Source organism: Odontesthes bonariensis, chromosome 23, assembly GCF_027942865.1.
Source record: "Odontesthes bonariensis isolate fOdoBon6 chromosome 23, fOdoBon6.hap1, whole genome shotgun sequence".
Taxonomy (NCBI): Eukaryota; Metazoa; Chordata; class Actinopteri; order Atheriniformes; family Atherinopsidae; genus Odontesthes; species Odontesthes bonariensis.
Window position 1 is genome coordinate 4,866,426 of NC_134528.1, and position 27,463 is coordinate 4,893,888.

Genomic DNA, 27,463 nt, shown 5'->3' on the forward strand with positions numbered 1-27,463 from the left:
CTGGAAATTTAATTCAGCTCTATTAAACTGTCAAGCATATTGTGATGGTATAAAATCTCTAATTGCTGAAGTGTTGGCGAAGGACTCTATAAGTTCCTACGTTTCTAAATTTGAGAACATTCCATTCATTTTGGGAAATTATTTAACAGAGGTAACAAACTAACAGAACTTTGTTTAATTAAAGAAATAAAAACTTGTTGTAATAAAGCACCACCAACTGATGGTGATAAACAGAAACTACTGACTCTGCAAACTAAACTTGATGCGATTTATCTAAAAAAGGCAGAAGGGGCTTACATAAGATCCAGAGCTAAATGGATAGAAGATGGTGAGAGAAGCACTGCTTATTTTTGTAGAATAGAAAAAAGAAGGCAAGAGAGAAACTCAATCAAAACCTTATTGATTCAAAACCAACCATGTACAGATTCAACCTGGATTACTAAGGAAATAACTTCCTTTTATAATAAATTATACTCGTCTACCTTTTCTGTAACTGACAGTTTTTTTTTCAGCCATATCAAAGATCTTATCCCCTGTATAGATGAGGAGTTTGCAAAGCTGTGCGAAGCTGACATTTCCATTTTTGAATTGGACAAAGCTTGTAGACAGCTTGTCTTTAAATAAATCTCCTGGCTGTGACGGCTCACATCTCATTTTTACCATCACTTCTGGGATCTATTAAAAAATCCTTTTGCTCTCATGTTGAAGGAAGCGACTGATAATCTATCATTTCCTCCCACTATGAAACAAGGTAAAATTACTTTAATCCCTAAACCGGGTAAAGACTCCAAAATTTTGGATAATCTTAGACCGATCACGTTATTAAACACTGATTATAAGATTGTAACCCTTGTTTATGCCAACAGATTAAAAAGTAACCTAGACAAAATTATAAGTGACTCCCAATCTGGATTCATGAAAAATAGATCCATTCACAACAACATTCGATTGGTAATCGATCTCCTTGATTACAATTATTTAATAGAAGATGATGGCTTTATTTTGTTTCTAGACTTTTATAAAGCCTTTGACTCAACTGAACATCCCTTTATTTTTCAGTGCTTGAAAATTTTAGGCTTCAGGAATAAATTTCGAGCCATTATAGAATCTCTTTATGCAAATAGCTCTGTTTCAATACCAGGCGGCACATCACCAAGATTTCCTATCAAACGTGGGGTCAAACAAGGCTGTCCTATTTCTCCATTTCTCTTTATAATTGCCACAGAAATGCTTTAGATTTTTATTACAAATTCAAACATTGCTCCTTTAAACGTTATTGGGTTACCAGTGGGTAACACCAAAAATATTAAAAGCAATATTTTTATGGATAAAGAAGCCTAACAAGGTAACCAAGAGATGAGAAAACAAATTGGATGATAGATGATTGTTTTTAGTGTATTTTACAACTAAATTAAAACACGGGTCAAAAGCGACCCGTTAACATAAGAGATGGTAACAGGGAACTAACACAAGACGAAGGTTAATATTATAAAAAGTAAAAATGCTATGAAACTTTTTAGTTTGTTCGAAAAATACGATTTTTGACAAAAGCCCTAACAAACATCATTTTGTCTTTATTTTATGAAGATTTTATTTTCATGTTTTCTGTTCTGCATTCTTAATGTGCACCTGCTCCTTTATAATGTATATAAGATGACGTAAGCCATGTATGTTGTATGATTTAATAAAAAATAAAAAATAAATTTGACAGATAGACTTCCGCCAAATGCTCTACCACGTGACTGTGTTCCACCAATCAAACGTAGCCGTGTAGCTCTGGTCATGTGACCATACTCAATCTCAGCGGCGGGACGGGACGGGTTAGTTTTACAGTTTACAGTCGTAGCAAACAAAAAAAGAAATAGATGAAAAATGTCAGACATGGTCGGACATTAAAGCAGACGAGGCCTCATACTGAAAGCATGTTTACCTTTCAAAAAGTGCGAAACAGCAGCAACATTATGCGTCTTCAGTGTTAACCAACCCTGCTAACAGTCAGAAAAAGGTTTCCTGTGTCGGTAACTCTGCTCATAACCATGTTCTTACTAACGCTACAAAACAGCTAGTTACATTTCCATTGGTGGGTTAAATTACCTGTCCAGCAGAAAACAGACAACTTCGGCGTCTCTCTGAAAACATCTGTCCCTCATCAGTGATTTCCAGCTGGGAAAGGCCACACCAGCGTTTCTCCTCGTTTTCTTTCCAGCTTTGGTTCCGCTTCTTCTCGCCCCTTTGCTTCTTCTTCAGCTACTATGATCCTCCATCTGTCACAGTATGGCTTTATAACTTCTCACAACACTAAATGTTTAACCAGAAGCAGAAACTGTTCTCTAGAGATGGCGAAAACTCTCCTGGAAACTCGGAACAAGACCACAACAGTTAGCTTAATGCTAATCAGTCCTACATTTATTTCGTTCCCCCCTGGAACGCGGTCAGCAGATAAAGAGTTCCCACCTCCGTATTTCAATCATTTGTGAGTAAAAGACTTCTCCCGAGACACATGAATAAACAACAGGAGCAGTTTGAAAATAAAGAAAGTGAAATGCCTCCCTTCTTATAATTTCTGGTGTTATATTGAACTCTGAATAATAATTCATTCCTGTGCTGTGCCCACACCACAGAGCAATTAGGTGGCTATAAATTCTTTATTTTTCAAACAGGTCTATGTAATATGAGGACACTTAAATGAAAGCTGCCCCACACAAAGCATCCATTAATTAAGATTCTGTCTAAAAGAGCTGCTCTGCTGGTATATTTTACAAGCACCACTACAAATACTGAACATCCTACAGTAAACTGGAGCAGTTTGTGGTTTTTCCTACGTTAATCAAAGCCTGCGAGTGCTGTCCCTCTTTTCCTTTTGCAATAACCTGAAGTTGAATTTAAGATAGCGCCTGAAAATGGCCAAATGAAAACATGACGTGGTCAGCAGAACACCTGTTCACTAATGAAAAGGTAAACCTGTTTGTCTGGTGCTGATGTGGCCATAATTACACAATATATTGTAAGACCACACTGAAGTGAAACACCAGGACAGACACAAGGTTCTGGAAATGCTACAGAAACTCCTGAAAGTAGAAGAGTTGAGAAGAAGTCGTTATCAAAGCAGACTGTGAAGCTAAAGCTCGTTTCATTGAGTTTGTCAAAGCGTGACGTCATTTGTCCAACATTTTTAAATGTAAGTAATGCAAAATGTAAATAAAAAAAGAATGTGATCAATTTCAAATCTCAAACCAAGATTTTATTTACAATAGAACATAAATTCATGTTGATCGTTGAAAGGGAAACATTTTACTATACAATGAAAAAATACTGGCTCATCTTGAATTTGATTTAAGTCCCTTAAAAGTTTGAGACAGGTCCATGTTTCCCACTGTGTAGCATTCCCTCTTCTTTTAACAACATCTGTAAACGGATATGACGGATGGTAATGCCAAAGAATTTTCTTCTGTGCTGGACATGTTTGGTTTGTGGCAACATGTAACAGAACCTACCCGCCTGCGAGGTCACATTCTGGACCTGCTCATTTCTAAAGGTGTTGATATTTCTTCTGTTGTGGTTATTGATTTGGCCTTGTCTGATCATTTTTGTATTGTATTTGATTTATTGATCACTCAATGGCCTCCCTAAACTGAGCACTTGTTTTCATGTTCAAACAACCAGCTTCTCAGTTAAGAAGAGGTACATTAATGAGAAAACAAGTGCTCAGTTTAGGGAGGCCATAGCTATGTTACCAACAATGAGCGCAGAGTCGGTTGAAGGACTGCTGGATCATTTTAACTTAAACATTTGGAATGTAATGGAAGCTGTTGCATCAATAAGAATTAAGAGCACTTTGAGCAAACAGAAAACACCGTGGAGAAACACCACTACAGTCAACAACCTGAAAAGAGAATGCAGGACAGCTGAACGTAAATGGAGGAAAACAAAACTTCAGATTCTCTATGAGCTGTACAAAGAAAGCCTGCGTAGTTATAACAATGAGCTGTGCAAGGCCAGACAGCTGCATTTATCTGAAATGATTAATAAGAATGTCAACAATTCTCCAACTCTGTTTCCTATGGTTGAAAAACTCACAAATCCTCCTAAACAGTTAAACCTAAACCTCCTTTCTACAGAGAAATGCAACAAATTTGTCATCTTTTTTAGCCCCCCAAAAAAATTAAAGCAATTAGACAAAACATTCACGCAAAACAGACAAACAAGAAAACTAATCTGTGTCTAAAACCTAGAAATAACTCTGACGTTATGTCCCAATTTAATATTGTCGATTTAAAAATCCTAGAGGAAACAGTTTGGCATCTGAACATCAACAACTTGCACTCTGGACATAATACCATCCGACTTTTTAAAAACGTTTTCTTTACACTGGCTTCCAGTCAGTCACAGAATAGATTTTAAAAGCCTGCTGATGGTTTACATCTGTGATCTGTTCAGAGAACATAAAGCCAGCAGAGCTCTAAGATCCAAGGACTCAGGTCAGCTGGTCCAGTCCAGAGTCCAGACTAAACATGGAGAAGCAGCATTTAGCTGTTATGCTGCAAACAAGTGGAACAAACTGCCAGTGGAGATTAAACTTTCACCAAATGCAGACATTTTTAAATCCAGGTTAAAAACATTTATTTTTTCATGTATCTATGGTTGAAATCTGCACGTTATCTTTTAATTTATCTGAACTGTTGCTCGTTTTTAATTCATTTTAATCATTTTATTCGTTTGTCTTTATATTATTTTATGTATTTTTAATGCTTCTTCCACATGCAAGTGATTTGATCCCCGACCGCATCATCAGGGTGTTTTAGGTTTTTAGGTTTTAGGTTTTCTATAGTTCCTGTTTTTGGTTGGGCGAGCACAGAAGATGATTTGCTCTCTAAGACCTGACACTGAATTTGTTTGATCAACCAAAGAGGAACAGCAGCCATAAAAAAAATGTTGGTCAGACTGTAACTGATACTAAGCTTTCATATCTAATGATATATTAACCTTCAGCAGAACGATTGTAACAACCCTGTCCTCTCCTCCTGCAGTTCACACAGCTCACTGCAGCTGAACACTAACTGAGGTCCAACACTCAGCTGGTTGTTTCTTCTGCGTAAAACTACCTTCAAATTGTTTTTATTCTACAAAGGGCTCCAGGTTGCAACAACTTTTGCAACAATATTCGGAAAAAAAGAGTTCCTCTCTCACTAAATCTTTTACCACAAACATCACGGGCAAACTGTCGCTCTTTCTTGTGGACTCTCATGTGTGATGTAAGAGACCGCTCGTGTACAAACTGTTTCCCGCACTCAGAGCAGCTGAAGGACTTCTCGGAAGAATTATAAATCAAATCATCATCATGTTCTCTGCATTCAGCTGTTCTGGTCTTCCTCCAATCAGGATCAGTGTCTTAATATTCAGGTGCAGAATCTGACAAAGGGTCCTGCCAATGGTCATCGTCATCATCATCACTGACTTCAGTGTCAGAAGAGTCTGAATCAGCATTTGGTTGTAAATTGCCATTTTGTTCTGGGCTCCGGGCTGTTTCTGGTCCTTCTCCAAAGTGGACTTTCATGTGCGTCTTCAGGTGCGTCTTCGTTTTGAACTTCTTTCCACAATCATCACAGAAATAAGGCTTCTCCATCGTGTGCACCCGAATGTGTACCTTAAGATTTGAGACTTGGTTGAATCTTTTAGCACAGAAATCACAGCTGAATGGTTTCTCACCCGTGTGGACTCTCATGTGCGTCTTAAGAAGAGCGTTTAGGCTGAATCTTTTACCGCAAACATCACAGCCAAACGGCTTCTCTCCTGTGTGGACTCTCATGTGTGTCTTAAGATTTTCATTTCGACTAAATCTTTTTCCACAGTCATCGCAGGCAAACAGTTGCTCTCTCGTGTGGACACTCATGTGTGACTTAAGGTTTGTGCTTTGGTTAAATCTTATTCCACATTCTTTGCAAGCATAATGTTTCTCACCAGTGTGGACACTCATGTGCGACTTAAGATGAGTCTTCATTTTGAACTTCTTTCCACAATCGTCGCAGGTATAAGGCTTCTCCATCGTGTGCACACGAATGTGTGTCTTGAGATTTGAGACATGGTTGAATCTTTTAGCACAGAAATCACAGCTGAATGGTTTCTCACCCGTGTGAACTCTCATGTGTGTCTTTAGATGTCCATTTCGACTAAATCTTTTTCCACAATCATCGCAGGCAAACAGTTGCTCTCTCGTGTGGACTTTCATGTGTGACTTCAGAGACTGTTTGGAGAGAAACTGTTTACTACACTCAGAGCAGCTGAAGGACTTTCTGGCAGTGTTACAGCCTCCATCATGATTTACATCCGACTCAGGTACCATTGTCTGTTTCCGTTCTGTGTCACTGGCTTCAGATTCAGAATCTGGCCAATCACTATCATCATCACCAATACTGACTTCAGTTTCACAGAACTCCTGTTCATCAGTATCTGGTAGTAAACCACTGTTTGGGTATGGTTCCTTTCCCCAATCAGCTTCTGTTTTCATCAGTTCAGCTGAGCTGCTGGTTGGAGGTTCTGTCTCTCTGTTGTCTTCAGTTTTAATCTGAAGAAGCTGTGAGGACTGAGGTTGTTCTTCATCTTCTTCTTCACTCTTCACAGTAACAGCAGTGACTGAGAACCTGCTGATATCAGTCTCTTTCTGTCCGTGAAGCTGCTCTCCCTCCCGGCGGCTCCAGAGCTCCTCCTCCTCCTTCTTTATGTGGACGGGTTCTGGGTCCTGCTGGTCCACACTGGAGCTCCAGTGAACCTCTTCTTTAATCACAAACAGCTGCTGAACATCTGCAGGAAACACACAAACAGAAATATACATTAAGGACAAATGTGAGTTTATTTTATTTACCCTGATCATAAGTAGTTTTAATGTTGGTCAAAACATTATAAACGGGTCCAAATGGCTGAAATAAAACAGACCAACAGATGTGAGTCACTTACTGAGATCTTTGCTGTCTTGTGTCTGCTCCAGTTCTGATGTGGATGCTGCAGGTACGAGGGGTACCAAACTGGGTCCTCTGGATTCATCTGGTTGGAGGCTCCTCCTTTGAGGCATCCCTGCTCCACCTGTGATTCTCCTCTTCACCATCCTTGTTTATAACTCTGATGTATCAGAAGGTATTTTCAGATTTCCGTTTCTACATCTTCAGCTGTCTGAAACTGTAAATACACAAAAGTGAACTATTCAGTTTCAGTTATTCATTAAAACAACTAATAATAAATAATCACTTGTTATTTAAAACATTGTTTGTAAAAATGTTTATTTCTGTTCTGTAAATGTGGATGTTTTAAGTGTAAAATGTTCATTTTTGTCCTCAGGTGTTCGACAATGTTCATGTCATGTGAACTTTGCAAATTAAAACAGTAAGAATACATAAATTATTAATAAAAACATAAGCATGTAAAGGAGTTCTGACAGCTGAAATGTTACCTTTGTTCAAGTCTCTGAATTTCTGTCTTCGGCAGAGACATTCAGGTGTTCATCTCTGTACAGAATAACCACAGCATGTTCTGCACATCACACACATGGAGACACAACAGTGAACATGAGTTCAGAAAGAAAAACACCACAGCAGTTATTTCCCTGTGATGCCTCACCTGTCTGTTCCACTGGAAGCATCGATGCAGACTCTGCTGGGGCTGTGACTTGGCAACATGACACAGTCACATACCTCTGTTATACATTCAGTGACATCTTCAAGTTCTGGGAGGGTTGGCTCGCCTGGACAAACACAATAAATCAAGAACAGATCAACAACAGCCATCATCTTCTAACCTGTCCAGTGAGTCTCAGGCACCGATACACTGCAAGCAGCCATCAGCCTTTACTACTCATCTTTTTCACAGGTTCAAGGTAAACACAAGAAACGTGTGCAAAAGGAAAACAAAGAAAATGGACCAGACTCAGTGAATAATTCCCTATAATCCTATAATATAGATCAGTGAGCAGTGATGACCAACATGTCATTGGGGTCATCAGGTGGGAACCTCCTTTCATCAGTGTTTCATCTAGTTGGGCCCAGGACACCTCCAGGAGGCTAGACAGTGATCACTGGCGTCCCAGAGCCACCCCCCTAATGCCAGCCAATACTGCTCCTCACACCACAACAACCATCTTTTTTTCTTTTTTTTTTTCTTTACAGCCACAAGCTACCTCAGCCTCTCACCAACTGCACACCAGTCACAGCGGGGTGGGGATGCAAACCCTGGTTCGGGTAGGGGGTAATGAAAATATAGAGGGTGCCAGAGGTGGAGGCAGGACAAGACACACTAGCAGATTCAGCAGCCAAACTCACCTAAACAGTCCTATAATCACTAAAAATGCCAGCAAAAACAAAGCCATACAACTTACTCAAAGCCAACTCACCCAAAATGGCCGCCTGGTTTCAAAAGGCTCACATGGGCCACACCCTCCACTTAAATATCTTGAACTTCTTCTTTGCTTCATCCAAAAGTCTGTTTACCCTAAGTGCTGCCCCTGCTGGGCCCTCACCTGCTATTGCTTCTTCTAATCCAAATCCACTGACTGGACTTTACTGCCTCATCTGACACTTCCTTCACTATTTTCCTCACACTGTCCACTTACACCCAGCTCCCTCAACAATGAGACAACAGACTTGGCAACAAATCCTCTACATCCTACTTCCACTGGACAGATTCTAACCTTCCATCCTCGCTGCTCTGCTTCTGCCCCCAACTCCACATATCTAAGCTTTTTCCTTTCATATGCTTCTGCTACTGATTCCTCCCAAGGAACAGTCAGCTCTATGAAATGGACTCATTCTACTCCTAGACCACAAGACTATATCAGGCCTTAGATTTGTAGAGGCTATCTCCTGGGGAACAACAAGCTTATTTCCTAAATCTACCTGCATCTCCCAATCACAAGCATCCTCCAAGCTGCCGTGCCTCCTTATCTTCTTATTAACTTTCTCCCCCTCTTGAACAAACTGAATTGCAACTCTCTTCACCTTAAACCCTCCTAAGTTTACCTGCCTTCGTTTATCTTCAATACCTGCAGCTAAGCTTCTTAATACTTGGTCATGTCGCCATGTATACCGGCCTTGTGACAGACTAACCTTACAACCTGACAAAACATGCCTTAGAGTTGCAGTACCTGAACATAACGAACATAACGGGTCTCCATTTACCCAGAGTTTTAGGTTCTGGGAAGTTGGCAATACATCATATGTTGCCCCTATCAAAAATCTAATACTCCTTTTGTCCATACTCCACAGTTCTTTCCAACTAAGCTTTTTCTTCTCTACACCTTCCCAATTCAACCACCGTCCCTGCTTGGCCTGAGCCACTGCCTTTGGACCCCTTAACATTTCCTCCTTGTGTGGATGCAAAACAATTTCCTCCAGCTAAACTCGGACAAAACTGAAATCATTGTCTGTGGCCCACAGAAAAAAAGAGAAAGTGTTATAAGTCACCTTGAGACTCTCTCTCTAAAACCTAACTATCAAGTTAGAAATCTCGGGGTAATATTGCACTCAGACCTGAACTTTAACAGCCACATTAAATCAGTAACATCAGCAGCTTTTTACCATCTAAAAACATTGCCAGAATCAAAGAAATAGTGTCTAAACCAGACTTAGAAAAACTAATCCATGCGTTTGTCTCCAGCAGGTTAGACTGCTGTAACGGCCTGCTCACTGGGCTCTAAACGGGCTGTAAGACAGCTGCAGTACATCCAGAACACTGCTGCTCGTGTCCTGACTAGAACCAGGAAATACGACCATATTAGTCCAGTGCTCAGGTCTCTGTGCTGGCTTCCTGTCGCTCAGAGAATAGACTTTAAAACAGCTCTGCTTGTGTACAAGTCTCTTCATGGTCAAGCGCCTAAGTACATCTCTGACATGTTAGAGCCACATGAACCAACTCGGGCTCTGAGAACCTCAGGCAGGGGTCTCCTGCTGGGGCCCAGAGTCAGGACTAAACAAGGTGAGGCTGCGTTTCAGTTTTATGCTCCTAACATCTGGAACAGTCTTCCAGAAGACGTGAGACAGGCCTCAGCTCTGACAATGTTTAAATCCAGGCTGAAAACAGTTCTATTTAGCTGTGCATATGACACCTGAAAGTATTTTATCTGGACTCTTAAATGAATTAATTAATGATTATTTTTAATGGGTTTTTATTTTTAATTTATTTTTAATGATCTTATTGCCTTCTTGTGATTTTATGTAGCTGTAAAGCACTTTGAATTACCTTGTGTACTAATTGTGCTCTATAAATAAAATTGCCTTGCCTGTCTACAAACCTGCTCAACAACTAGCTTTCTCTTCTCCTTGGGACCTGCTCTACTCCACACTGGTTTGCCTGGGCCAAGCCCCAGGCCTCCCCGGCCTATTTGCACATTACCCACAATCTCTGCACGTCTAAGAGTTGCTTCTGCCTCCTGAGCTGCCATTCTTGGTTTCCACTTCCTCCCCTTGGTTGGGTTTGGAACCACCTTACTGACTACCACATCTTTACTCCCAGCTAACAGGGATTTAGTAGATTTAAACTCCTCTACTAGACTAGATACTGGGAGCTGGAGTATGCCTTTCCCATACAGTGCCACAGTACTTAAGCATCTAGGAACACCTAGCCACTTCCTAATATAAAAACTAACTAATCTTTCCATTTTTTCTACAACAGATAATGGAATCTCAAACACAGAAAGTGGCCACATCAACCTAGGAAACAATCCAAACTGCAGACACCACAGCTTCAACTTTCCTGGAAGCCATGATTTATCTATTCTATCCAGTCCCTCAGCAACATCTTTCCGAAACTGCACTGTCTGCTCTCCATCATTCATGTCTGCCTGGTATCACCTGCCTAAACTCTTTACTGCTTTATCCTTAATTATTGGAATGTTTTCTTTATCTATTACAAACTTTCTATCACTTAATTTCCCTCTACTTATTGAGATACTTCTAGACTTAGTAGGTTTGATTTTCATACCAGCCCACATTAGATTTTTATGAAGTCTCTCAAGTATTCTCTTCATACATGGCACTGTTGTAGTCACCAACGTCATATCATCCATGTAGGCCCTAATTGGTGTAAGGCGCATGCCATCCTGATGTCTTTCTCCACCTACAACCCACTTGGAAGCTCTAATAATGATCTCCATCGCCATTGTAAATGCTAATGGAGAAATCGTACACCCTGCCATTATGCCTATTTCTAGCCTCTGCCAACCTGTTGTGAAACCTGCTGTACTTAGGCACAGTCTAATATCCTGAAAATATAAGTTAACAACTGCTATGGGGACTCTAAAATACTCAAACACTTTCCAAATAAGGCTATGTGGAACTCAACCAAATGCATTTGCTAGATCCAGAAATATAACATGCAAGTCTTTTTTCTCAATCTTGGCTGTCTGAATCTGATGCCAAATCATGCTAGTGTGCTCTGAACACCCTGTGAAACCTGGTATTCCTGCTTTCTGCACAATAGTATCTATTAAGCTATTATTTTCTAAATAACTAGCTAATCTCTGTGCAACTAAACTAAAGAAAACCTTCCCCTCTACATTTAGGAGAGAGATCATCCGGAACTGACTCAGGTCCGAGGACTCTTTCTCCTTTGGAATAAGAACGCCCCCTGCCCTACGCCATTATCTAGGAATAACCTGTTTCTCCCAAACTATTCTTAATTGCCTCCACAAAAACTTTAGGATATCAGGTTTTATAAACCCGGTAGGGGACCTCATTTGGCCCTGGGGCCGACGAAGCCTTTGCACGCCTGACTACCTCCTCAACCTCCTTCCACCTAGGTGGTCTAACATCCATCTTATGAGCCATCTCTCCTAATGGTGGCATGTCAGGTGGAAGGCCTACTACTCTACGCTGCTCAAGATCTGAATATGTATTTCTGAGATACTCTTCCACCTGTGACTATGTTGCCTTAAGCTGCCCTCCCTTTTCCTGGTTAAACAATCCTTTAACAAACTTGAACGGGTCCCTGTAAAACGCAGTCCTTACATATTCTTTCTTCTTTCTCTTTTTCCTAAGATATTCAGCCCTTCTGAGTATTGCTAGCCTGCTTCTCAATTCTTCCTGCAAAACATTAATTCCCTCTCCCTCTTCTTCTGTAGCTCTTTTCCACTGCTTTCTTAAATTTCTTCTTTCCTTAATCAATTTCTCCATCTCTTTTTGCTGTCTAGACTTACCTAAATGTACTCTTTCAACCCTTTTTCTATCTTGCACCCCAAATCTCTCTACACCATAGGAATAAATGATATCTCCCATTTTCTCTAGCCTATCACTTGCATTTCCTCCTAACCTACCCAATATTATCGACAAATCTTTATTGACTTCCTCCCATTCTTTGTTACCATTTGCCCTAGGCCACTTAACTCTAGCTTTCTGCTCCATATTTCTGTCTATAACTGGCCTATTTATCTCAAGCCCCTTTCACACTGCGACCTGCTACCTTAGCGGGTCCAAATTGCACCTTCGACCCGCGTCGAGCAATGTGAACGCTTGGCGTGTCAGGGTGACCCGTGTCGCCTAAAGCCGAGTTCAGGGGGAGTTGCCTAGTGGCAGAGCGTCACACGAAACACATAAAATGCTGGGCGTGTACAATGACGTAGGCACAAGCCATGCGTCGGAGGTAGGGTTAAATACACCTGTCTGCATCAAATTTTTCAAACAAACGATGGCGGGACACCTTGAGATATCGTTTATGCAATGCAGTTCATGGAGATGTTACTTTACGGTGCGTCTTGCTGCGTGGGAAACCGCGCTCTCCCATCTTTCTCGCCAGCCCTTCCAGCAGAGGTCCATCTTTCACCGTCCCCGAAATGTGGCGGAAAATAACGTCCTCTGCTCGGGGGCTGAGGAGCTCGCGGACCTCCTTGTCTCCCCAGTTGGCCATATTAAAAAATGTCTCCAACTTGATGTAGGCTAAAACAGAGTGAAACTTGTCCTCACCTGTCTCTGTTGTTCTGAATCAGCTGTCCATTCTGTCTTTTAAACTCCTCACGTCACGCCCACGTCCGACCCGCGTCGATTGTGTTCACATCAAACTCGGCTCGGCAAAAAGACTACGGTCCGACGCGTGTCGAAAGGCGAGTCGAGTTGACGCGGCAGCCCGGGTCGGTAGTGTGAACACAACAGCGGACACGCTAAATTCGCGAATTAAACGCGGGTTATTCGGCAGTGTGAAAGGGGCTTCAGTATCAGCTGCATCCCTTGTTAGAACCTCCTCCTCCCCCTCTGTAGCTGTGTTAAAAAGTACTGATCGAGGGGGCGGTCGTTGGCGTAGTGGGTTAGGCGGCCGCCCCATGTGCAGAGGCTGCGGTCCTCGCTGCAGCTGGCCCCGGTTCGAGTCCCGCACCGGGCGGCCCTTTGCTGCGTGTCTCCCCTCTCTCTCTGCCCCTTGCATTCCTGTCTCTCTCCAACTGTCCTGTGATTAAAGGCATAGAAAGCCCCCCCAAAAAAAAAAGAAAAAAAAAAAAAAGTACTGATCGATTCGGCCACACTGCCCTTCCTTTACCACACATCTCTTTCTTCCCAGATGCATTTTAAGGCCTCTAACTGATGTTACTTTCTGCCAGCCACAAGGAAAAACCTGGAGCTTACTTCCCTCTAGTCCACCACTTTTATTATGTCAAACTACGCTCTCTTTCCTCTGAGAACTATTCTGGTCAGTTCTAGCCCTAGAGAATAGGTCCGTGCCCCTATCCTTCACTGAGTCGCGTATCCACGTCATAGTCATGTTCGTTCCAGTGTCAGTTGCCATGTAGTCTGCCTGTGAGTCATCTTCCGCCCCTGCTCTCGCTGACTCTAGGGGTATTATCTTTAATCTATTTCTAGCTTATGCTGGTTGTAACAAAGCTGCTAGGCCTCGCTACCGCTACCATGGATTGCTAGCCCATGGCAGCACCTTTGGGTGCTATAATGTTATTGGTAACATTATTGAACACAGTCCAATAGATAGAAATGGTTTCAAAAGTCACAAAAGAAACGATTCGCTTTTATTTTTCCACATTGTTGCGTAGAAACTGAAGGAAAGCACAAATGTTCTCTTTCATTCCATGAATTTTTATGCATCAAACCAGACCATAAAAAGAAAAAGCTGTCTGAGTTTATCTTAAAGAAGTAAGATTAACGTGATAAAAGTCGATAGGGTACAAAGCATTTCGCGTCATATTTTCACACCAACTGATGAGGAAATAACACACAATCATTTACACACATAACTCTGGTGTGACTGTCACCAGTTAATCTACCACCAGTAATCAGGATTTATTATAGATACACAACACCAGGCGTTTTCTGAATACAAGTGTAGCTCAGAGGGTATGAAAAGGTGTTGGTTTGAACCTGATTCAGTCTGCTTCTTAGAACAAATGTAAACAGTTTGGCGTAGATATTTTGTGTCCTCGACAATATACAGCAATGGATGTTTGTGTTTGAGTCCTTTAAACACAACCATTAAAGCTGCGGTCGGGAACATTTTTTTAGTCATATTAGCTTGAACTGTCATGGGATTCTGGAAGTAGAATATTAAATAGGCTGTTTAGGAAAAATAACGAAATCTGTAGCTCCCTCTGAAGCCTGTAATCATGCTTGCAAAAACCGAGCGCTCCCGGCTGTTTTTAACCAATCACGTTAGGGTGGAGGAATCCTACCTGTCAATCACAGCTTGTGCACACGCTGCTGAGCGTGAGTCTGCCCCAGCTTGTGTGCGCTCACACTGGTGTGAACTCACGTGCACAACCTCGTCCACAGAGGGGGAGGGGTTTGGGGGGCGATTCGGAGCTTGTGACGGTGCGTTCACACCAGACGCGGTCGGGCGACGCGATTACATACAAAGTCAATGCAAAGACGCGGCTAGACGCGGATTCGAGCCGGCGGCGCGATGAGGCGCGGTCGGGCGGCGCGGTGAGGTGATGCGGTGGCCGCCGCGCGAGTGAAAATATGTGATTCGCGTGAGTTAAAAAAATCCAACTTTGGCGAAATATTCGCACCAGACAGCCTATCAGCGTTGAGATTCTGGACGACAGTGACGTGGAGACAGATGGACAGGCGCTCCGCAGCTGAAATGGAGTCATGTCTGTGACATGCAGATGGGACTGCAGATGGAAATTAGCTTCTAAGCTACAATCTGGTCCAGGTCATCTATTTACTTTGTAATTAATGTACTTTGCACATGGTCCCTGACTAAATAAAATAAAAAAATTAAATCACCGCCTTCTCCAGGAGTTGCGTCTGGATGACGGCCGCCTCCAGCGGCACCCCAGGCCCACCAGGACCCAGCCCGACGACCCGCTCGGGAGGACCGGCGCCGCGATCGCGCGATGAAGGCGGTGCGAATATTCGCATCGCGTTTGGTGTGAAGGCGTTTAAAGTTGGATTTTTTTAACTCGCGCGAATCGCATATTTTCACTCGCGCGGCGGCCACCGCACCGCCCCACCGCACCGCTCCACCGTGCCTCATCGCGCCGCCGGCTCGAATCCGCGTCTAATCGCGTCTTTGCATTAGCCGCTTTCGGACAGACCGTTCTAAGAAAGTAGTTATCAGAACTACCCTCCTCGAATTTCGTTCTGATAACTATCCTTCCCCAGCGGAACTGTTTCAGTCTGCATTCGCACATGAGTCGGGACCTGATAGGGACTGATGTGCCGCGCGCAGCCGTCTGCTTCAGTGACGTGTTAGCCGTTAGCCGTTTAGCGCTACATTCAAACACAAAACAAAACGGTAAAAGTAAGGAGAGTAGAACAAACACCACCAAGAAGCTAATATGGAGAGCGGGAGGCCACCGTGTTCATGGTCTGCATGATGGTGATATTAATCATGGACAATCACATCAGGCGTCTAATATCGAGGCTGGAAGAGCTCACAGAGAGAGTCAGGAGATACTTTTTTATTTCATGAAGGAAGAAAGGAAAGCAGAGCGCTGCAGACAAATGAGACCAGTGTAAGTTAACTTATTAAACACCCGCCGGTTGTGTCTGTGTCATATGAGGAGACATTTCAGCCGTGATAGCGTGACGTGGGGCGTAGCTACCGACCACCACACACCTCCGTCAGATTAGTTCTATAGAACCATGAAAAGACCCGACCTCGGAGAAGGAGCTAAATAGTTATAGGAACTAAGGGAGAAAGCCCCGAGTTCCTGTATGTCCGAACACGGGAGAAAACGGCCCCGCGGATTAAAAGGTTATTAGAACTGCCAAAGGTTCCTACAGTCCGAAAGCGGCTATTGACTTTGTATGTAATCGCGTCACCCGACCGCGTCTGGTGTGAACGCACCGTTAGAGGTTGGGGGAGGGACCTGAAAGTTGTATCAGTTCGAATTTTCCCACTTTAGACTCGCAATTTTGAAAACCTGCCGACTGCAGCTTTAATGTGTCATCACATTTCTCAAATTGTGTCAATACACATAAACCTCACAGTTAGACTGTGATTGTCTCTGAGTGTTTAAACATGCAGCAAAGCTCCAACTTTCTCAGCAGCATCTGCATTTCACTGTGGTTCTTAAAGGTCAGCAGTTTGTTATCAGAGTGCAGAAGGATAGAGGAAACAACACATTTTTCATGCAAAGACTCGAGATCACCACCGTCTATAAACACTTCGTTTAAAGGTAAACGCTCACTGTTTAACTTGAAATGTATTGAGTGAAATAAGGAAAATTCCCCTGTCAGGGAGGTTTCTGTCCGTCGCGGTTCAAATAAGAGCAGGAATCTGACTCAGTGCTGTTTTATGGGTTTTTAGACTTTGCTTTATACTAAACCAAATAATTGTGAAAGCAATCTTACATTAGATTAAGGACTACGTATGTGATGAATCATTATAGCTACCATAGGAACAGTTTTCAGACAGTTTATGCACTTTCGCGATTTTCTGATCAGGCATCTATGCGGCCACCTACACTCAGCAGTCTCACCAATAGATCTCTAACGTCGGTGTTTTTAGTCCAAAAACAAACCGAAATTCTACCTTTGGAGCAGAAATAATAACTTAAAACCCTCCTAACAGTCAGAAAAAGGTTGCATGTGTCGTTAACTCTGCCCATGACCATGTTCTAACTAACGCTACCAAACAGCTAGTTACATTTCCATTGGTGGGTTAAATTACCTGTCCAGCAAAAAACAGACTTCGGCGTCTCTCTGTCGTCTTTCCAGCTTTGGTTCCGCTTCTTCATGCTCCATCGCTTCTTCTTCAGCTACTATGATCCTCCATCTGTCACAGTTTGGCTTTAAAACTTCTCACAACACTAAATGTTTAACCAGAAGCAGAAACTGTTCCGTAGAGACGGCGAAAAATCTGCTGGAAGCTCGGAACAAGACCACAACAGTTAGCTTAATGCTAATCAGTCCTGCATTTTTTTCGTTCCCCCCTGGAACGCGGTCAGCAGAGAAAGAGTTCCCATCTTCGTTTTTCAGCTTATACCACGCAATCATTTCTGAGTAAAAGACTTCTCCCGAGACACATGAATAAACAACAGGAGCAGTTTGGAAATAAAGAAAGTAAAATGCCTCCCTTCTTATAATTTCTGGTGCTGTATTGAACTCTGTTTGCATAATAATTCATCCATGTGCTGTGTCCACACCACGGAGCAGTTAGGTGGCTATAAATTCTTTATTTTTTTCTAAATTTCATGTACTTATAAACTCTTTTGCCGTAATCGTATAGATTATGTTTCTTAGCGCTATTATTGTTCCATGTAAGACTCCTGTTGCAACATATTGGTGATGTGCTAATATAACTAAACTAAATCAGGTTGTTCAGCTGTGAATTGGACCTCGTTATCCATCAAGATTTCTATCAACAAACTGAAATTGAAAAATGAGTAATAATGTACCAACACCTCTAAATCTAAAAATATAATTTATCAGAGACATTGTCGGTTTGATCATCCCTGAAATTTAATTTTTCCTCAGGAGTGCTGACCAGCAGCTGTTTGACATGAGAAGTTAAAACTTTAAATGTACAGTTATGATCCTTAAAATCCTCGCTTTTAACAGCCTCTGAAAGCAAGAACATTCTCTATGCTGCTAATATAGAAAATAAAAGAATAACCTTTTCATTATTACTTGCCATGGCTCATTGCTTGACTATTAGTCATTATCCTGCAGATGAATATGAAAAATAATTAAGTCTCAAAGAAGTTCGCTACGACAGTATTGAGAAAAAATAAGGAAAAAGTGTCTCTATAGAGGTTCAAACAGGTCTATGGAATATATGAGGACACTTAAATCAAATCTGTCCCACACAATGCATCCATTAATTAAGATTATGTCTAAAAGAGCTGCTCTGCTGGTATATTTTACAAGCATCACTACAAATACTGAACATCCTACAGTAAACTGGAGCAGTTTGTGGTTTTTCCTACGTTAAACAAAGCCTGCGAGTGCTGTCCCTCTTTTCCTTTTGCAAAAACCTGAAGATGAATTTAAGATAGCTCCTGAAAATGGCCAAATGAAAACATGACGTGGTCAGCAGAGCACCTGTTCACTAATGAAAAGGTAAACCTGTGACACATAGTCACTACAAGGAAACCTGGGTCACTTTCTGTGCTTCCAGTCCATGATACCAGGTCTCTACCGCCATGTTTCCAGCTGCTGAGAAACTGAACATCACAGTGCCGAGTTCACACGATAATTTGCTGAGCTCGGAACCTAGAAAATGAAGTTTGAGCTGCCCAGTAATCCCTTTTAAGTCGACACTGAAAGAGCACCCATGAACGCTTAAACAGAGATGACTGAACTCCAAAGTATTGACACACAGAGGATGAAGCATCACTGAATGGGTGATGCAGCTTCTACATTTTATCACTGACGATAGCTGCTCAGATGCTCTCTGTGTTGGCAGTTTGTACCAGTGTGATTCACATTTCTCTGAGAAGAAGAACAAAACATCCCACAGGAGTCGTCTATATTGTGTGTTTTTCCCTTTTAATTGCAAGGTAGGATGTTAGAAGTTATGGTTGGGTTTGCATTGAGGAAATCTTTTGGCTGATTTGATGCCTGTAATAAAATGTTTTATTAGAAATGATTTAGAGAAAAAACTGCCAATCAAAAGAAAGGCATAAAAAATGCCACTGACGTGTCTTTTACTGTAAATTTGATCAATTTTTTAAAAATTTCTGTCATTAAGATGGTTGTTTTTGTTCATGTTGCAGCCGTAGCAGTTATCCTACACTGATACTGTGCTCAGTTTGAGCAGGTTAGGATGGATTTAATCAGGCCAGTTAACCAAAGTAAATAGAAATATTGCTTTGTTCAGGTGGATTATAAAACAGGATATTCTAAATCGGGGCCTCTGTGCAGCACAGGCTCCGTCAATGACACAGATTCTTCAACAGCCAGAAGCTCAATGCCACAAAAGTCGAGACGCTGTGTAAAATGTGAATAAAAACAGAATGGGATGAATTTCAAATCTCAAACCAAGATTTTATTTACAATAGAACATACATTCATGTTGAACGTTGAAAGTGAAACATTTTACTATATAATGAAAAAATACTAGCTCATCTTTCATGTACCAAACATGACTATAATCACCTGTTTGAAATAACATAATTCTTTTTTTATTACTTCATTACCAGCCCTGACTTGAAAGTCCACAAAGCAGAAAAACACAAGGTAACATGAGTAATTAACTTAAATCTGAAGGACTTCTGGTTGAAATGTGCTTTTAAATTAAGCAAAAAGAACAGTTCAGATTAACCAATCAATAGAATAATTGACCGTATACTCCGATAGAAAACTTATGCTGCCCTAATATGAAGAAACAATATCTTAACTCAACAACTACAACTCAAAACCTTCCAATTTTCCCCAACCTCATCTTATTTGGGGTTGCAAATGTTTCTTAAGATCTGTGTTTTTTGCAAAATAATCTTTCACAATCATCACCGCCAAATGGTTTTTCTCCTTGTGGACTCTCATGTGTGACTTCAGATGCGTCTTCGTACTGAACGTCTTTCCACAAACATCACAGCCAAACGGCTTCTCTCCTGTGTGGACTCTCATGTGTGTCGTAAGATGACCATTTCGACTAAATCTTTTACCACAAACATCGCAGCCAAACGATTGCTCTCCCGTGTAGACTCTCATGTGTGATGTAAGAGACCGCTCGTGTACAAACTGTTTCCCGCACTCAGAGCAGCTGAAGGACTTCTCGGCAGAATTATAAATCAAATCATCATGATCAATCATCACAATTTTCTCCGCATTCAGCTGTTCTGGTCTGCCTCCAATCAGGATCACCGTCTTCATTTTCAAGTCCAGAATCTGACAAAGGGTCCTGCCAATGGTCATCGTCATCATCACTGACTTCAGTGTCAGAAGAGTCTGAATCAGCATTTGATTGTAAATTGCTATTTTGATCTGGGTTCTGGGCTGTTTCTGGTCCTTCTCCACAGTGGACATTCATGTGTGATGTCAGATGCGTCTTTGTTTTGAACTTCTTTCCACAATCATCGCAGGTATAAGGCTTTTCCATCGTGTGCACCCGAATGTGTCTCCTAAGATTTGAGACTTGGTTGAAACTTTTATCACACTCTTTGCAAGAATAAGGTTTCTCACCAGTGTGGAATCTCATGTGCGACTTCAGATGCGTCATTGTTTTGAATTTCTTTCCACAATCATCGCAGGTATAAGGCTTTTCCATTGTGTGCACCTGAATGTGCGTCCTTTCTTCCGTGTGGATTTTCATGTGTTTTGAAAGAGTTCCTCGCTCACTAAATCTTTTTCCACAATTATCACAGCCAAATGGCTTCTCTCCAGTGTGAACTCTGATGTGTCTATTCAGATGCGTCTTCGTTCTGAACTTCTTTCCACAATTATCACAGCCAAACGGCTTCTCTCCTGTGTGAACTCTCATGTGTGACTTCAGATTCGTCTTCGTTCTGAACTTCTTTCCACAATTATCGCAGCCAAACGGCTTCTCTCCTGTGTGAACTCTCATGTGTGACTTCAGATCCGTCTTCGTTCTGAACTTCTTTCCACAATTATCACAGCCAAACGGCTTCTCTCCTGTGTGAACTCTCATGTGTGACTTCAGATCCGTCTTCGTTCTGAACTTCTTTCCACAATCATTGCAGGTATGAGGCTTCTCCATCGTGTGCACAAGACCGTGTACCTTAAGATTTGAGCTTTTGTAGAATCTTTTACCACACTCTTTGCAATCATAAGGTTTCTCACCAGTGTGGACTCTCATGTGCGACTTAAGAACATGGCTATGGCTGAATCTTTTACCGCAATCATCACAGCAAAACGGCTTCTCTCCAGTGTGAACTTTCATATGATTTAAAAGAGTTCCTTGCTCCTTAAATCTTTTTCCACAAACATCGCAGCCAAACGGCTTCTCTCCTGTGTGAACTCTCATGTGTGACTTCAGATTCGTCTTCGTTCTGAACTTCTTTCCACAATTATCGCAGCCAAATGGCTTCTTTCCTGTGTGAACTCTCATGTGTGACTTCAGATCCGTCTTCATTCTGAACTTCTTTCCACAATCATCGCAGGTATGAGGCTTCTCCATCGTGTGCACCCGACTGTGTACCTTAAGATTTGAGCTTTTGTAGAATCTTTTACCACACTCTTTGCAATCATAAGGTTTCTCACCAGTGTGGACTCTCATGTGCGACTTAAGAAGATTGCTTTGGCTGAATCTTTTACCGCAATCATCACAGGCAAACGGCTTCTCTCCTGTGTGGACTCTCATGTGTGTCTTAAGATGTTCATTTCGACTAAATCTTTGACCACAAACATCGCAGTGATATCGTTTCTCCCGAGTGTGGACTCTAATGTGCGCCTTGAGATTGGAGATATGGTTAAATTTGTTATCACAGAAGTCACAGCTAAATGGTTTGTCTCCCGTGTGGACTCTCATGTGTGACTTAAGGTTTGAGCATTGGTTAAATCTTTTTCCACACTCTTTGCAAGCATAAGGTTTCTCACCAGTGTGGACTCTCATGTGATTTGAAAGAATTCCTCTGTCACGACATATTTTACCACAAACATCGCAGCCAAACGGTTGCTTTCTCTTGTGCAAACTCATGTGTGACTTCAGAGGCCTCTTTATTTTCAACTTCTTTCCACAGTCATGTTCTCCGCATTCAGCTGTTCTGGTCTTCCTCCAATCAGGATCACCGTCTTCATATTCAGGTCCAGAATCTGACAAAGGGTCCTGCCAATGGTCATTGTCATCATCACTGACTTCAGTGTCAGAAGAGTCTGAATCAGCATTTGGTTGTAAATTGCTATTTTGATCTGGGTTCTGGGCTGTTTCTGGTCCTTCTCCAAAGTGGACTTTCATGTGTGACTTCAGAGACTCTTTGGAGAGAAACTGTTTACTACACTCAGAGCAGATGAAGGACTTTCTGGCAGTGTTACAGCCTCCATCATGATTTAGTCCTGACTCAGGTTCTGTCTCTCTGTTGTCTTCAGTTTTAATCTGAAGAAGCTGTGAGGACTGAGGTTGTTCTTCTTCTTCACTCTTCACAGTAACAGCAGTGACTGAGAACCTGCTGATATCAGTTTCTTCCTGTCGGTGAAGCTGCTCTCCCTCCCGGTGGCTCCAGAGCTCCTCCTCCTCCTTCTTTATGTGGACGGGTTCTGGGTCCTGCTGGTCCACACTGGAGCTCCAGGGAACCTCTTCTTTAATCACAAACAGCTGCTGAACATCTGCAGGAAACACACAAACAGAAATATAAATTAAGGACAAATGTGAGTTTATTTTATTTACCCTGATCATAAGTAGTTTTAATGTTAGTCAAAAGATTATAAACCATGTTGGTGACACAGTTCTACAAAACAATCTGCCTTGGTAGCAGTGAGATGCCGACATGTGATTCATGTTCCACCAGAACTGATTAAAGTCGTATGAAGAGCTGCAGTGGAACAACACAGTTTACTCCCGTTTATCAGGGGAAGAGATCCCAAACATTAAATATATGAAAAAAGTAATCGTCTGGGGTCAAGATTTACGACACACAGGGCGTACTGTTAAATACTGGGACAGAATTTCCAAATATTGTTGCAAAAGTTGTCACAGCCTGGAGCCCTTTGTAGAATAAAAACAATTTGAAGGTAGTTTTACGCAGAAGAAACAACCAGCTGAGTGTTGGACCTCAGTTAGTGTTCAGCTGCAGTGAGCTGTGTGAACTGCAGGAGGAGAGGACAGGGTTGTTAGAATCGTTCTGCTGTAGGTTAATATATCATTAGATATGAAAGCTTAGGATCATTTACAGTCTGACCAAAGTTTTTTTATGGCTGCTGTTCCTCTTTGGTTGATCAAACAAACTTAACAGATTCAGTTTTAGGTCTTAGAGAGCAAATCATCTTCTGTGCTCGCCCAACCAAAAACAGGAACTATAGAAAACCTGTGAAGCTGTTAGTCAGCTTGTTAAAACCGGACTAACACCCTGATGATGCGGTCGGGGATCAAATCACTTGCATGTGTCTTTTAAACTAGATTCAAATGTGAGAAATCTGTTACATCTGAATTAATGTGTTCAGGCTGGGCTGCACTTTATCAAATCAAATCAAATTTATTTGTAGCACATTTCACATACAAAAAAAATTAAAAGTGATTCACATAAAATAAAATAAAAGCATTGCAGCAGGGAGTGTAAGAAGCATTAAAACTACATAAAAGAATATAAAGAGAAACATAAAATAGTTCAAATGAATTTAAAAACAAGCAACAGTCTAGATAAATTAAAAAATGTCGTGCAGATTTCATGCATAGATACATGAGAAAATAAATGTTTTTAACATGGATTTAAAAATGTCTCCATTTGGTGAAAGTTTAATCTCCACTGGCAGTTTGTTCCACTTATTTGCAGCATAACAGCTAAATGCTGCTTCTCCATGTTTAGTCTGGACTCTGGACTGGACCAGCTGACCTGAGTCCTTGGATCTAAGAGCTCTGCTGGCTTTATATTCTCTGAACACATCACAGATGTAAACCATCAGCAGGCTTTTAACATCTATTCTGTGACTGACTGGAAGCCAGTGTAAAGATTTTAAAACTGGTGTGATGTGTTCAGATCTCTTAGTCCGGGTTAAAACTCCAGCAGCAGCGTTCTGGATGAGCTGCAGATGTTTAATGCTCTTTTTGGGAAGTCCAGTTAAAAGAGCGTTACAGTGATGGAGTCTGCTGGAGATGAATGCATGGATGAGTTTCTCCTGGTCTTTTTGGGAGAGGAAACCTTTAATTCTGTTGATGTTTCTGAGATGGTAAAAAGCTGCTTTGGTGACAGCTTTGATGTGGCTGCTGAAAGTCAGATCTGAGTCTATCAACACTCAGAGGTTACCAACTTGGTCAGTGATTGTAAGGTCCCGAGTCTCAAGATATGTACCAACGCTGACCCTCTTCTCTTTGCTCCCAAACAGAATGATCTCAGTTTTGTCTTCATTTAATTGTAGAAAATTCTCTTACTTCCTCCAGACACTGACACAGTACGTCTGCTGGGCTGCAGTCGTCCGGTGACAGAGACACATAAAGTTGTGTATCGTCTGCATAACTGTGATAATTGATGTTAAAGTTCTGCAATATCTGACCCAAAGGGAGCATATACAAGTTAAACAGAAGAGGTCCAAGAATTGACCCCTGGGGGACTCCACAAGTCATGGCCACTCGCTCAGATACATAGCTGCCAATAGTAACAAAATAACTCCGGCCTTCTAAGTAGGACCTGAACCAGTTAAGGACCGCTCCAGAAAGTCCAACCCAGTTTTCCAGCCTGTGCAACAGGATTCTGTGATCTACAGTATCAAACGCAGCGCTGAGGTCCAACAGAACCAGGACTGAAACATCACCAGAATCAGTATTCAACCTGATGTCGTTTAACACTTTGACCAGAGCTGTTTCAGTGCTGTGATGACGTCTGAAGCCTGATTGAAAGTTATCAAGACTTCCATTTTCATTCAAAAAGTCATTGAGCTGGTTAAATCCAACTTTCTCAATAATCTTAGATATAAAAGAGAGGTTAGAGACAGGTCTGTAGTTGTTCATCATAGAGGCGTCTAGAGTTCTCTTCTTTAGGAGTGGCTTAATGGCATCGGTCTTTAGACTTGGGAAAAATGCCTGATGCCAGTGAGCTGTTAACTATTTGTAGGAGATCACTTTCTACTGAGGTAAAAACAGTTTTTAAAAAGTCTGATGGTATTATGTCCAGAGTGCAAGTTCTTGATTTCAGCTGCCGAACTGTTTCCTCTAGGATTTTTAAATCGACAATATTAAATTGGGACATAACATCAGAGTTATTTCTAGGTTTTAGACACAGATAAGTTTTCTTGTTTGTCTGTGTTGTGTGAATGTTTTGTCTAATTGTTTTGATCTTTTGGCTAAAAAATTTGGCAAATTCGTTTGATTTCTCTGTGGAGAGGAGGTTTGGGTTTGACTGTTTAGGAGGATTTGTGAGTTTTTCATCCATAGCAAACAGAGTTGGAGAATTGTTGACATTCTTATTAATCATTTCAGATAAATGCAGCTGTCTGGCCTTGCACAGCTCATTGTTATAACTACGCAGGCTTTCTTTGTACAGCTCATAGTGAATCTGAAGCTTTGTTTTCCTCCATTTACGTTCAGCTGTCCTGTCTTCTCTTTTCAGGTTTTTAACCGTAGTGGTGTTTCTCCATGGAGTTTTCTGTTTGCTCAAAGTCAGTGTTCGAATTATCCACCGGGCTTCGGGGGGGGTCGGACTTTTTGCGGATCAATTGATGACGTCACACACAACCCCCCCCACCCCCCAAAAAAAAAAATAATCATGATATGCAAACACAACAATACGTTATCATTTGCAAACTCCCTGCTAGAGCCTCATTTGAATCAAGTGACCACGTTTGCGGGAAGATCACATCAAAGCACTCGTCTCCGTAAACTCCGTGTTGCCAGATTGGGCTGTTTTGGATGACCGTCTGCGGGTAAAAATGGGTATTGGGCGAGTTTTTCTGTATCTATATATGGCTCTATGGCCATAGAAATAAATAGAATTCAGTTTAGACTGGTTTAGTTTAGATTTAGTGCCTCCAGGCGGGGTTTGAGCATGTTTGGAAATCATCTGGCAACCCTGCAAAATCCGCGCTGCGCAGGTGAATTCAGCTCAAATCTGCACGCAGCACTGTCAAGTTCAACCACCTAGCCAAAGTTTGTCTCACACACGTTGCTGCAGCAGGACGTTGCTAACTTTCCAGTTAGCAACAAGCACAGCAGCAGAACCAACACATGCAGAATAATACATAAATATTAAACCTAGCAACGACCAACTTCAAACAGCTGTATGGCTTACCAAAAGCCCACTAGAAAACTAGCAACTAGCCTACATTGTGTAGTGCCCATGAGACGCAATCAAGAAATGTCAATCAGCAAAGTGAACCCAATGACGCATACAGAATCAAGCTGTAAATTATCAGACTACAACTGCCAAATTCAACATAGCTTGTAATGTCCGCTGTAAAAAGTGTGCGCTTTTCTTGAGATTGAAAAGTGCTATCAGACAGCCCCGTGGTGCTAGTCATGGTATACTGCTAGCTGCTACATGAAATGGCTTCAAACACAGTCAAAATTATAATTAATCCTATATTTGTCAAGGCGGACATACGTAAAGGAATCCCATTTTTCCTACCTCTTTGTGGGCATGCTATCCTTTTTGCCTCCTTGCTAGACACAGCTATCCTTGCTTCTTGCTTGGTGGAGTCACACTATCCATTTGCCTTCTTCTAACTTAGTTAAATGATATTATTCCAATTGTGCTTTAAACACATTATAAGCCTTGTACTTTATTTTCTGACATCAAGTATGTTGGTTGGTGTATTCTGGATTAGAGCAGTCCGCCTCTGTCTTTGAACTGAGACTACTTGTGCATGTTGACTCGATGGAAATCTTCTGATGTAGTCCTAGGCTAAATTTTTTCTCATGGGAGAAAGGGAAGGGCGGTCACCTGTCTTGAGTGTTTGTAAGTTCAGTGCTTTAAAGTTGAGATAATATTAGTCTGATTTGTTAGTTTCATTTAACAAATCACGGGAAACCTCCACCTTGACACCTTAGCTCCACTCACTCACAGCTCAAACACATAACTTCAATGGGCATCAACAGCCTGCATCTCAGTGCTGCCGATGTTTTGGACTATGCGCGAGCTGCCTGCGAACATGCGAAACGCCCGCTGGTGGTACAGTCCATTGAAGGGGTGTTCCAAAACGCATTTTATTTGGTTATTCATAGTACACATTGAAAAATACTAAGTAATAAGACATTTTCAACACCTGATTTTAATAATAGATCCATTTTTTCAGTACTCCCCAAAAGTGTAATTTAGTCCCATTTGGGGGGTATCAAGTCTCAATCGGGGGGGGGGGGGGGGGGGGGGGGGGGGTCAGACCCCCCCGGTACCCCCCGTAATTCGAACACTGCTCAAAGTGCTCTTAATTCTTATGCAACAGCTTCCATTAAATTCCAAATTTTCAAGTTGAAATGATCCAGCAGTCCTAAACTGAGC

General features: G+C 41.7%; 1 protein-coding gene across 1 annotated transcript in view; it reads right to left on the reverse strand.

Moving 5' to 3' along the window:
• Positions 1-3,219: 3,219 nt before the first annotated feature.
• The window catches only part of LOC142374499 (uncharacterized), an 86,061-nt gene continuing 61,817 nt past the window's right edge, over positions 3,220-27,463 (reverse strand). Inside the window, exons 3-6 of the mRNA XM_075458220.1 lie at positions 20,172-22,646; positions 7,609-7,732; positions 6,952-7,100; positions 3,220-6,798 (exon numbers count right to left, since the gene is read on the reverse strand). Coding sequence (XP_075314335.1) covers positions 5,390-6,798; positions 6,952-7,100; positions 7,609-7,732; positions 20,172-22,646 — 4,157 coding nt within the window. The 3' untranslated portion in view covers positions 3,220-5,389. The remainder of the gene's footprint in view (positions 6,799-6,951; positions 7,101-7,608; positions 7,733-20,171; positions 22,647-27,463) is intronic.